This window comes from Platalea leucorodia, assembly GCF_965183815.1.
Source record: "Platalea leucorodia genome assembly, chromosome: 9".
Classification (NCBI taxonomy): Eukaryota; Metazoa; Chordata; class Aves; order Pelecaniformes; family Threskiornithidae; genus Platalea; species Platalea leucorodia.
The window spans coordinates 34,834,556-34,847,849 of record NC_138831.1 but is presented as its reverse complement, the minus strand read 5'-3'; the positions used below and the strand labels follow the sequence as shown (position 1 = coordinate 34,847,849).

The 13,294-nt window shown below is 34.5% G+C and overlaps 1 protein-coding gene across 4 annotated transcripts in view; it reads right to left on the bottom strand.

The window, feature by feature from the left end:
* Positions 1 to 2,673: 2,673 nt before the first annotated feature.
* LRRC49 (leucine rich repeat containing 49) overlaps positions 2,674 to 13,294 on the bottom strand; it is a gene marked incomplete at its 5' end in the record, with an annotated part of 54,041 nt that continues 43,420 nt past the window's right edge. For all 4 annotated transcript variants that reach the window (XM_082321425.1, XM_082321426.1, XM_082321427.1 and 1 more), the window contains 5 exons: positions 2,674 to 3,370; positions 5,451 to 5,604; positions 6,304 to 6,413; positions 10,392 to 10,577; positions 11,895 to 12,132. In XM_082321425.1, the coding sequence (XP_082177551.1) occupies positions 3,164 to 3,370; positions 5,451 to 5,604; positions 6,304 to 6,413; positions 10,392 to 10,577; positions 11,895 to 12,132 (895 nt within the window). In that variant the 3' untranslated portion in view covers positions 2,674 to 3,163. The remainder of the gene's footprint in view (positions 3,371 to 5,450; positions 5,605 to 6,303; positions 6,414 to 10,391; positions 10,578 to 11,894; positions 12,133 to 13,294) is intronic.

The window sequence follows — 13,294 nt, the reverse complement described above, 5'->3', positions numbered from 1 at the left end:
AATAAGCAAATTGTGTAAATAATCCAAAAATCAATGGAAAAAAAGTTATCAAAAGATTTAGAAGTCAAAACAATATCTTTTTAACCCTTAAGATGATTTCTGGTTAACATATGGAATTTTTACAATAGCTCCTGTCCTGTGCAGAAAGTCAGGCTGCATGAGGGGATCACAGCAGTCCATTTTGGATGGGATATCAATGAAATAGTAACAATATCAAAATTCCATTTTATGCAGCATTTGAAGGCTTTTGAAACAGAAAAAAATAACTGCTTTCAGCCTGTACGTTTTATTAAAAGGTCCCCAGCTTCAAAATCAATGGCTATTTTAACTCCTCATTAATATCTGTAACCACAGAAAGTTTATAAACGTAGTACTTAGATGTTCTAAAACTTCAGAAATTGCTGCTTATACCAACTTCAAATTTTTAGGTACTCAGAAACACCTTAATAAGCAATTACAGTAATGTATCCCACAAGTCTGTATGAATTGACAAATAATTTTGATAAACACAAACAACATGTAGCATGCTAACAATTTTAATATCACCTGGCTGCTCAAAGTTCTATGTACTCTTAGGTCTAACATCACTTCAGTCCATCATTCACTTGTTTCCTAAAAAGAATTAGTAAAAATGTAAGTTTTTTTGTTCCTACTGGTTCTATGTGAAAAAAACTGTATGCAGCCCAACATTAATCTTTTCTTCATTTATAAGAGCCGCCTAGCTACCCTTGCTTCAGCTGTTTAGCAATCCTGTTATGAAACAGCTGCTATTAGTGAAAGAGGTCCAAACTGGCAGCATTCACAGACCACTGGGAACACAGAGCATTTTAAGGAGATGTTTCTACAACTCACAGTCAATACCCTCTGATTCATTTAACTTATTTTTTTCAAGACCCTACCTTAAAGCCTCCTATCAGGATTATGCTTCTAAAACCTCAGTATCAGAAAGTCTGGTTTTTCTCTGGATTTTCCCATGGAGAACTTCCTGTTCCTCTAGACCAATCCACCCTTCTTAAAACATTTTTTTCCAGTCTTTTATTGCTGCTGAATCTGATTCAAAAGAGGCCCATCTGCTCCAGCTACATCATCAGGAGAGTTCTGCACTTTCACACAGCTGCTGAGGTTTCTGTCCCCATGCAGAAGCTGGAATTGCTCTACCCACCCCCTTTGCACAGAAATGATGTAAAGGAACTGATGGATCCAAAAAAACTTTTGTGCGATCATTTCTATACTGACTGTATTTCTATAACGTAAACTCTCCTTTTCTCACATTTCACACGGTCTTAATTTGTTCCCTTAATAAAATGCACCACAAGACTTGAGTGCAATTTTCCAATGGAAAGAAATAAAAATCATATCAAATACACTAATCTTCCTATAAATTCCATGAAACAGTTCAAAAAGCCTGGAGGGGTGATTGTTTCTATTAAATTCTATCAACTGCTGGAGCAGTTTCTTCAGGACTTTTAACATTTCCTTAGAATTTAAGTGACTTAACCTCCATTGAATTCTGTAAAGACTGAAAAGCAACTACCTGCAAGTATGCTTTAGAAGATCACATATAACATAAACCAAATTGGAAATTATGTTTAACAGCATGCATGCCATTGTTAACCTGTAACATGCTCTGAAAATGGATTCTCTCTGACAACTTAGATGCACCAGCTTGACCTCAATGCAAGTAGACTACATTCCAAAACACCTACAACCACCTGACTCCTGCTACTCATTCAAGGCTATTTTCAGGGTGTAGAAACTTACAAAACTCTACTTGCATCTCTGCTTTGCCAGAGAGTCTTGTCCAGGTAAAGTTTAAAAATAAACTTGGTTTTGAGCCATAGAAACCCTTGCAGGAAGTTTTCTTTGGTTATGAACATTTCTTTTTTATAAATGAGGTTAAGTAAAATAAGATCAATTTGAACTGAGTAAAAGAATGCACAAAGGTTCTGGATTATTTTAGTGAAGATACAATGAAACTATAAAATTAAGTTTAAGTGGCACAACTTTCTACCTGCATATAAACACTAGCCATGGGAATCAGCTGGACTTGCTAACAGTTCCTAAATTCAACTTCTGGGCAGAAGCTGGCAAGGTGTTTACAGTGGAAGTTATTGTACTACGGAACGTGTTTTTTCTACCCATTCACAGCTGATTTGGGGGACAAGTTGTGTCTCATCTCTTCATGCAGCTTTAAGGACAAATCTTTTCTTTGCACACAGTACTTCTTTACAGTATCTGTGAAGGGCAAAAGTGAAGAATTTATTTTTATTGATAACAAATACGAAATTTTCACACAGTCACAGAAATTAATTACAACTGAATAGTAGTCGTCAGGTTCCTTACCAAATGTAATGCGTGCATTTTAGCTCATTTGACCTTGGCAAACCTTAAAAATTGATCATTTAGCAATCAGGAAACAAAAGAAATATTATTAACATATTTTAACAGAACAAAAATAAAGCTTAAGTGAGTATACCTCAAATTCATATTTTAACTATAATTCATACAAACTAATACAAATGAAATTAATGACAAACACTTGAAATCAAGTTTGGGCAGTTTGTTCAGTTGAGAATTAGGCTCATTAAATGTTGATATACTCAGCACTGTGATGGAATTAATGTGAAAACGTGTTCTATAATCTCACAAATTAAGCAACAATAATAAGCCTTCATCAAGTTCAGGGTGTAAAAATAATTTATTAGCTTTTGCTCATAAAAAAATCAGCTACTAGTCTTGATTTTTTTTTAAACAGCAGCAAACAGTCAAAAAGGTGACAACTGAAAAGTGTTCAATAAAAATAAGGTAAGCGGAGTGTAAATTTGTTCTTTAAAAATCAATGCTGTAGCACTATAGAAGCAAGGGTAGCAGAAAAAAATAAACAAGAACTTAGTAAAACATGACAATCGCCAAGTCACTTCTATGCTACCTCATCACTTCAGCCAAGGAAGCATTGTTAAAGCAGTATGCAAGTAAACTTTTATTTCAAAACTATCAAGAGCTAATTAAGATTTAAAGGCATCCCTTTGCGGGGGGGGGGGGGGTGGGGGGGGGGTGGGGGGGTGAAGTATGCCATAGATGGTAATTTTATATTCTATTGTTTTAAGTTTGTAAAACATCATAGAATACTGAAACCAAAAGCTTGCAAAACAACAAGCCTTGACTACTGTTTTTGATCAGTGATCCGCTGTAAGCAGAGTTTCATGTAGGAATTTTTATTGCGTATTTCTATCACTGCATCTCTGACAAGCTCAATGAACATTTGAGGCCAGAGCTTCTGCAACGACTCATTTTTCATATTGATGTCAGCTGCTTCTTTCACTAAGTTCTCGACGTATGTCTGGCAAAATGTTTTTCTTTCCTTGATTTCCTGCATGAGAGAACCATTACACATTGTATGAGACAAAGGAAGAAAAGGTTAAACAAGAGCAAACCCAAAGAACAACCACAAAAATTTAATGAATTAAAAAAACATAGCAATTAGCAGGCAAAGAGGCCATTGCACGCTTTTTCCTGTTGGTTTTGTTGCATGTCCCAGGGTCTAAGTCAAGCTTTTATGAGTGTGGCCACAGAATCTTAGTGTATTCATAATATCCATATTATATGCATTAATTAATTTATCCAAAATCCACTTTTAAGTAGTCATATAAACATCTTTTAACAGCATTATGATTTTTGTTGCCTTCTGGCATAGCAGCGAAAATTTTCAGAAATTAAGCAGCACCAGACTACTTACTTTCCTTCTCTCCCTTCCTTTCCCTTCCTGGCTTTTCGTGATTGTAGTACAACAGTTGGAAAGTATATCTACCTGCCCTAAGAAGAACTAAGCATATTGTCACAGACAAATATGCCGGTATGTATCCTTTCCACAGGTTCCCTGATGGACTCTGGCAAGTGCGTGGTTCCTAACATGTACTACAATAGATACCAAAGTAACCTGAAACTTTAAAAAATAATAATAAAACCAACATTGCACGTTGTGCAACTACTAGCTCTGCATTTTAGTCACTCAAACTGTATTAATCCCCATTTCTGCAGAGTTTCTATAAAATGCCATAATAAGCTTTGAACAGTAAGTTATAATGGTGCTAAATATCTAACTAGTTTGATTTATGGCACTGTTAAAAATGTTAAGTCATGCTTCAGGCCATCAAAACAGAAATTTTCTTAAATGAGTGATAAAGCAGAGAAAATACTTTCCAGCTGTTTCATCCAAAAAACCAAATTATTAATCAATGACTCAGACTGTCATCTTTAGCAATAAACTTATTCAATCGCATTTATTACTTTAGTTTAGTGCTGACGGGGAACTGGAATCAGTCCTTTTTGCCTATCTTACTCCTCTCCTGTGACATCCTGTAATACCTGCTGCCACATACGTAATGCTATAACAAAGGACAAGGTGTGAACTGGGAAGAGAAAACAATGCATATATTTAATGCAGTGTACAAATACCAAGCTTATTTTATTATAGTGCTTGTTCCATGGTAAAGAACAAGAGGAATGCCTCACTGTCTTACTCTATACCATTCAAAGTTTTAAGAGCTACTATCACAGCTTTTGAAACTGAAATGTTTTCTTAATTTAATCTCACCACACATGCAGTCACTGTCTCTTTTTTATGCTATGGATCTGAGATAACAAAATCACAATGCAATAACTGAATTTGGCGTTTACTGAACTTGATTTAATTTCTTGCCCTAGAGGATTTATAAGTAAATAATGGGACAAATGTGGGAAGCAGGGTGCATACAGCTAGAACTCACACTGATTGCTCAGAAAGGAGATAGTGGCTGAAAGAAGCATGTTCTCCCTGGGAACAATTTCCCTCTGCCCAAGCAAAAGAGTTAGCAGATCAGAGACACAAACTAAAACAAGCATGACTGATGCACTTGTCTGAAACAAGCCAGCTTGCAATTTTATTAAGAATTAAACCTAATTCATTTCCTATATATTTATTTTTCTGTAGCTCATTTAAAAGCTAGGAAACAGCTCTTTATTACTACAGCCTGCACTATCTCAAATCTTTTCTGAAGGTGTTCTTCACCAATTTGTTTGGGGATATACTTTCTGACTTTCTAATTCCATTAGAAAATCCTAATGTGTGCAATATACATTTTCTCCATAAAAAACTGTGCTTACTTCTTATATTTTACTAATGCAGGTACATTTCATTACAAACATAAGGCTTGTAGGCGAGAATGCATTTCTCAGACTGTGGCACTGTTCAGGAACCACTTCACTAAAGACAGAAACTGACCATTATCCAGTATTCTGGAAATGATCAGTTAGATGAAATGTTTGGTCATACATGTAGATATGGTAAGCAGTAATATTAAAACCACCGTTCTCAATAGCAGAACTGAAACTTGATATATAGACAAATTCCACGAGTAGTAGTCTCAGGTTATATAATAGAGGATGAAAGTATTTTATAATGATATACTTACCTCAAGCTTTTCCATATGAAAGTCCTTTGTCATGTAACTCAATGTTGCTCGAGTTGTGCTTTCTTCTCCATTTCTTCTGTTATCACTACTTTCCTCACTTCCAATGCCAGGTTTCTTTCCCTTTCCCTCCAGCAGACAATGGAATTGCTTCCTCCTGTGAAAAGACAATAAAGAGATTTACAGTTTTAATTACTGGAAATTTTTTTTTTAAGTGTAGATGCTTCTAGTGATTGTGAGGTTTTTTTCCTTTTCTCCCTTTGAACATGCACTTTATGAGTTTTCAAGTTTATTGCATCCTCAAGTTACTCAAAATACAGATGACTCTAGATATTCCTCCATTAATTTGCTTCTATACAATTGAACTTTTGACATATATCACATTGCATCTCCTAAATAGGAAATCTTGCAGCTTAAACTTTTACTAAGTATGTATCTATAGAAGATTAACAATAGTTTTTTTAAGCACCTTTTTTCTTACAGCACTAACTCTTAAATCTGTTAACTGTTATTATCACCCACTATAAAATACCAACTAAAAATAGTCAATCTTCATTGTGAAAGCCCCTAAGCCTTCACCAATACCAGTACAATTGGAGAATTAAACAAGCAGTGCATCTGTGTGCATGTGCCTTTTAATCTTACTCAGCAGACTTCATACAACAACTGTGAAAACCTCTGTCTACATGGATCAGGAGATGCTAATATTGCTGCAACAAGCAGAGAACCTATCTTCTGTAAGATGTTATTTGTGAAATTTTTATCTTTTTACCTAGACAGAATTTATCACGAGAGTGCGCAAAAGAATTTAACAATACATTCCGGACAAAATCCAGTTCTGTTCATTGTATTTTACCTAGATTCTCCAAATAATGAAAGCATGCGATAATGTGGCAGCTCAGAAGATGCTACATATGCCAGAATGCCAAAGAGCCTTTCTGCCATTACAATATCATTTTCAGTAACCTGTGAGGGAAGGGGGAGAAGGGGAAGAAAAAAGAAAAAAAGTTTCAAAACTGGCACATTCATATTTCATTACATATGCACATTGAAGAATTAACTGAAATTTGTTATACAGAACACTGCATACAGATCTGTTCCAGGCATACCTTCAAAACATAGAGTTGCTTTTACTGGCACTTTAAACGTACTTTAAAAGAAACCAAATGAGGTACTTGTGCTTGTTTTATTTCCTGTAATTCTGGAAACTTTAATGTATATGCATGCTACCCTGTGCTTCATGATAGTCTTCATGAAATGAGGAATTTTATAACTATTTCTTACAGTGAGTATCTGAAGGCCAGACATATTAATTCTGCTCCATACTGCATGCACTTACAAAGGTCTACTGGAAAATTTCTGATGAAGTTATGCTGCAAAAATGAAAAGATTCTGGGCACCCACATGTGAAAAGATAAGTTACGATCTCTCTTACTTTGGCAGCATCATAGAGAAGACTTTACAGAAAGAGAGGCTTTAGAAGGAAAAAAAAAAAAAAGAAAAAAGAAAAAAGACTACTATCTTCTCTGCATTTTTCAACCCCCAAAAATAAGTGTTCCTCCATTATACTTCTCTAAATACCATCCATACTGTTGTGTCAATATTAAGTTACAGATGTATCTTTAAACTAATTTTCAACAGCTGAAAAATTTTCAGGATTAATTTTACACATTTCCATTTTGTATAAAGAAGGTGGAAAGGATTTATTTTTTGGTGGTTGTTATTGTTTTTTGTTTGTCTTGGCTCATAACCCCTGGGAGACCACGGCCTGTGTTTCTCCTGTCCTGATGGCCAGACTATGAACTGACTTCAACTGCCAAAAGTTTGTTGGCACAGTTTCTAGACTCCTGGCTTTCCACTGAGTGCAAAAGGAATCTTTATGATCATCTAAATCTGACCTGGATAACACAGGACAATGAAACTCACTCAGTGACTTCTTAACTTCTGGATCAAATTTAATTTCCGTTCATCTTGTAACATATTTTTGGAAAGCAAACCATTATTAAACAAACTTCTATACTCACAATATTTACTAAGCACTTCCAGACAATTTTTGTGTTCTGTGTTGTTCAAATGTGTGAGTAAAATGGAATTTTGATCCAAATTAACATAATTTTATTATATTCTCATTTAACGTTTATAGACTATACAGTCTACCCTTGCCTAAAGTATACTGCAACAGCATAACGCAGGGAGAAATTCACCAGAGAAAACATAAATCAGGGAATTAGAAAGGTAAAGTCAATTCCATTTTCACAGTGTTTAGCTTTGCTCATTTTCACTTAAAATTAAATGTCTTACTTAGTAGCCTGAGAGTAGATGACCTTGCTAAACAGTCTGTTAACAGAAACAAGGTCTAAAACAAAGAGTGCAGAAGGCAGCTAGGGAAACAAAGACCACTGCAGGCAGAAATGTCTGCTGGAGAAATAAGTGATTTTAATTTATTTATTTATGTTAAGAGAAGCATAAGGACCAGGTCAACAGAGACAGCAATGCTGAATACACTCTCTAGTTCACAGAAACTCATGTTCTCTATCTTATTCCAGGACATTGTTTGCTCCATTAATCACAAAAAGATTATAACGGTAATATCACATAAATCTAAGTCTATTATGCCTGCTTCTTGCCAAGTACAGAAAACAGGCACTAATTCAGCAAATGTGAGGCATCTGTTATATTGTATGCCATACCACGTGGCGTAAAACATTTTGTAAAGTTTAGTAACTTCAAACCTTGACAACTCTTAATTGAGCTGAGATTACTATCACTGGGAAAGACTTCAAATAGTGTATATCAACAAAGAGAATTTGCTTCTTCACAGTTAGTAAATATAACAGTTTGACAGGGGAACAAAATCATTGTTAGGGGGAGACTGACACTCAGCTTCTAGCCTGGAACATAAGTGGAATGGAAGGGGGAAGTTGGGGAGAAAATAAAAGCTTCCTTACTTTTTTTTTTTTTTTTTTTTAAAGTTTAAAAGTGCTAGAGTTATGCAATTTATTTAGTTAATTCAGTTAGTATATATTGCTTTTACTGCCCAACTATATGTACCTCAGTGCTGGCAACACAATAGTCTTCACAAACTTTGCACACAAACGATAATCAGAATAGCAGAATATGCACATTTCCCTTTCCATCATCTGAATCTATTATTTAGGGCTGATCTAAGATCTGAAAGCACATTTCAGGGGTTTGTATTCTTTACATTGAAACAGGATTTTCTATTATTGATTTTAAAAGAAAAGGTAACATATATCTGCAAAGCTGGATACCATGACTTGTGCTGTAGACTAATGAAAAACAGCGATCAGAGTTCATTCTTTCTTCTGCTTGGCTATGACACTTTTCAAATGATTAATGACACTAGGAAAAAATTTCTGCATGCACATCTTCATATAGTGCGGTCTGGCTGAAAAAAAAGAGTTCGTTGAGGATAGAAGTATTCTTCAGTCATGTGTATTTAAGATTTGATATATGTCCTACATAAAAAGCATGCCGTGCTACATGTAAATCCATTTACTAAATTCATCCCCAAGCACTATTAAATTCAAAGTTTTCCTTCAAAGACTGAATTTGCTGACCTTGAGATCGTAATAAAACATCTACTTAAATAGTTGTGTTATTTTCTTTTTTCTTTCTCCATGAAGACCAAACAGTTAAGACTATTCTTCTATTTTCTTTTAATCTGAATCACTAGTGTTCATTTTGAAAATATGGTGCAGTAAAAAAGAAAAACTTTAAACCCACATTCAACCTTTTTTTTTTTTTTAAATCAACTTTGATGGGCATGTTTTGTAAAGTACTAAATTCAAGGTTATTTTTTAAGTTCTCATAGGATTACTGACTATCACTTTTTTTTTCCCTTTTCAAGATACTGTGCTGTTGGGGTGAGTCATATTTGCCTTCATCCTTCATCTTTTGTCATCCTTTCTCTGCTAGTTAATTCAGGTAAGCTCTTTAACCCACTCCTGCTCTTCTGTGCAACTAATGCATGTTTTACAGAACTAAAACCAAGTAAACCACAACATTCATACTATGGCTGTATCAGATAACAAATAAATATCTAATCCAAAACATATGATGATGATGACCAAATTAAAACACCAGATCTAAATACTAACGCTATGTATTATTTTTGCTCTAATTAACTTCCATAACACCACTTAATTTAGCATTTAAAATTGAATGCACAAACATAACTATTCTTGCTCCCTTTATGATCAAAGTCCAAGTATACAATAACCATTTTATATGCTTGAATAAATTTACTTTCAATTGATGTAAAGGGAAATACAAAGTACAAAGAATAGCAGTATCACTGTCCTAACTTTCTATTTATTTAAACATAAAACACGCACCCAACAAAAAAAACCCCACACATTAATGATCTTGAACATAGCAAGCAGAAAAAAAAAAAAAGGACAGACTTTTTCCTATGATAGGCTTAAAGAAAATACGATTTTCACTATATTTTATAACACTGGAAAACATAATCATATACTATAAACTACTAAGCAGTCTGTCAAATGCACATTTTTTCACAAGTATTCAATGTCAGCACTGTGATAGTTTTGAATGATTTTTTTTTTTAGAAACATATGCAGAAATAATAATAAAAAGTCTTCCCTTCAGGTATATCCCTACCACTCAGGTATAGATTTGGACTGTCATTTGCAATTGCAAACATCTGAGACAATACAACATTTTTATGGCAGCTAGGAATCTTATCAACTTTGCTAATTGTAACACAGTGCAGTTGGATTTAACGAATGCACAGCACAAGAAATGATATGGTGAAGTCTATTTAAAATTTTTTTTCCCCCCTAATACTGAAAGGACACTGACAAGATCCTGCTCATTTTATCAGCATTTCATCTGCTTTTTGAAAACAATGCTAATTTATCTTGTAATACCAATAATAAGAAGGAAGCAATACTGTCCTACCTTTACTCCATTTATCTTCTGTAGATTAAAATGGTTCAGTCTAAATAGAACATAGTATTTCCACAAAGTAAAGTTGACAACTGGATTTCCCTGAGGATCAACCGTCAACTGTTCAATGTGATGCATCTGGGCTAATGCATTGAATTGCTGCAGTGTCACAAGATTTGTCTCCTTAAACTTCAGGTGCTTAAAAAAAAGGTCAAACCACAATAAATTAAATAAGGAAACAAAGAGCGAACACAATGGTTCCTATTCTGTGCCACTCAAACAATTTTCAAACTCAAATAAACAGTCTTTAGGTCTGATAAGCAACTGAGCTCACTTCATTTGAGGTCTTTGTGGCAAAACACATCAATGTATAAACCAATTGGTGTATTACATATATTTAGAAATGTCAACGTTACAAGCCCCTAAGCAATTTATAAACCCTTTAGTATCAGCACTAATATTTTCAATGTTACAAAAAGCAGTGATACTACTTGAGCAATATTTATTTTAATTCTGCAAGTAAAGCAATTGCAACATCCACACATAAAAAGAAGTACAATATGTGTTTTTAAATATTCTGCTTTTTTGGCCATAGCAGGCTGGCATTAAGTCATACCCTCTTTGGACCACGCCCTACACTAGTGCTCCTATGAGCATGGTATATTTGGCTACACAGTAGCATTATTGAGTAGCATCATTGAAGGGGAAGGAGGAAAAATTAATGGTGAAGATAAAAATTTAGTTGAGATTCTGCTACACCCCACAAATTCCTCCCCCAAAGAAACAATTGTTTCATTGAGATAGGTAAATTTGTCTTAAGTTCCCCACAAATTTATTTATTTCAATGAAACCATTAAGTTCTGTTATACTCAAAACCTTAAAAAGAAGCAGGGAGCTCAAGAGTCATATCATCTGAGTAACAAGTTGCTTTATGTATGTCATCACTATTTTACTATTTGCTTCAAAATGACTGATTTAAATGTCCAGGAAAAAAAAAGAAAAAAGTACTAAAGGGACATCTCATTCATGTTGTTTTGCTTCATCAAGAACTGAGGAATTCCAAGAGCTGTTCTAGCTAGCTATTTAGCTAGCTATTCCCTTTGAATTTCACCTCTCTCTTTTTATCCTGTCACCTGTTTGATCTTTGAACTCACAACACAAACGAAGGTGTCCTGATACCATGGATCTGTAACAATACTGTGGACTAGCAATATTGTATTTACATACCAGTTTTGCAACTTAGAAATAATCAGCTAGGTCAAAAGGAATTAAGAAACGAAACTGAAAAGTCTGAAAAGAAAACACCATCCTGTGTGAGAATCTAAATTAAAGCCTTGATTTCTAAGAAGTATCAAGTTACAGTTAGCACTATAGGATAAGACCAAGCAAATATGTAATTCACAAACATATCTATTTATATGAAAGCATTCAAGGATGACTGTGCCAAATTAAGGTTCTATTAGAGAATACATATTCCATAGCTGTTCACACAGCTGAAGTTTGAGGAATTCTTACCACAGAATTAGGAAATTTTATCTTGAGTTTTGTTAACACTTGAACAATTTCATCAAATTCTATGAACATAAAGGAGACTGTGACAATAATTCCAGCTGTCTGAACACTCCAGTTTCGATCCAGGCACTCCAATGCTCCAGCACCATACAAGCAAAGAGTGTCTCCTTCCACTTCCACTAAATGAGACTCAAGAACAGACAAGCCTTGTACTGCACTGCTCAATATTGTGTCAAGAGACCTGTGGAGGAAAAAAATGCAGTGAGATAAATAAGATTATTTTGAGATAGTAACATCATTCTATTGAATGATAGTCCTTTCATTTACCAAAACCCAACTGTCAAATACGATTGCATTTCTCAGCATTCATTCATTTGCAGTACCCAATCTGGTTCAAAAACATTAAGGGCTGGAAAATCCTCTTTCCATCAAGTAACGTTGCAAATGCTCTACTACTTTGGCAGAAAGGCTCTGGGTGTATTCCAGTTGGATGGGGCCGGGGGGGTGGGGAGTGGGTGGAATTTAAATAAATAATTACTTTTATTTAATAACCTGCTTAATAATTTTAACTCAGAATGCTAACTTAACATATTTTGTGTTGCTTTAGATATCTAAAGTCAACTTCAAACAATATATTCATTCAAGCAAAGTCACCTTCACATTCTGTTTGCTATATAAAATGTAAAAGTTATGACAACAGTAAGCACTTTAAGAACAGACAGTTGTAAAACCAATCCAGGATAACGCTATTCACAGTACTCAACAGTTGTTTTTATTCTTGACAAGAGTATCACTCCTTCCTCAAACCCTTACGTCACGTTATCTGATCAGGATATCAGGATTCATTATTCTGTGTAGAGATGAGAAAAATCTCATGGCTTGTTATCCTTCTTTAATCCTTAATTAATAGGGATGAATAAGCATTTCTTTAAAATAATGTGAGCTTTCCAATTCACAAGAGCAATTTTAAGATTAAGCAATAAGTCCAGGTATTCTCAACTCTCATCTCTTTGCGTCTTACTTCCAGCATGATACACTCAGCTGACTGGACCTGAAGTGCACAGAGAATTCAAAATGAGCACAAACCACAGGTTTTGAAGTTGCGTAATGATTGTTACTATTTTATTCTTTACTACCTTCCTAGTATTTTTAATGTATTTTGCTTTTTTAACTACTAGTGATCAGTTGACTGATGTTTTCTTGACAAAATCAACCAGAACTCTTAAGATTTCACTCTTGACTAGAAATGTTGAGAGCCCATCACTTCAACGTGAAGTTGTAATTACTTATCTATGCTGAATTTCACCTGCCATGTTATTGCTTAGTCACTCATCTTGAAAATATCTTCTGAAATTCTTCACTATTATAAAACATAGTAGTAGATCAATGTCAATTTTAACTTA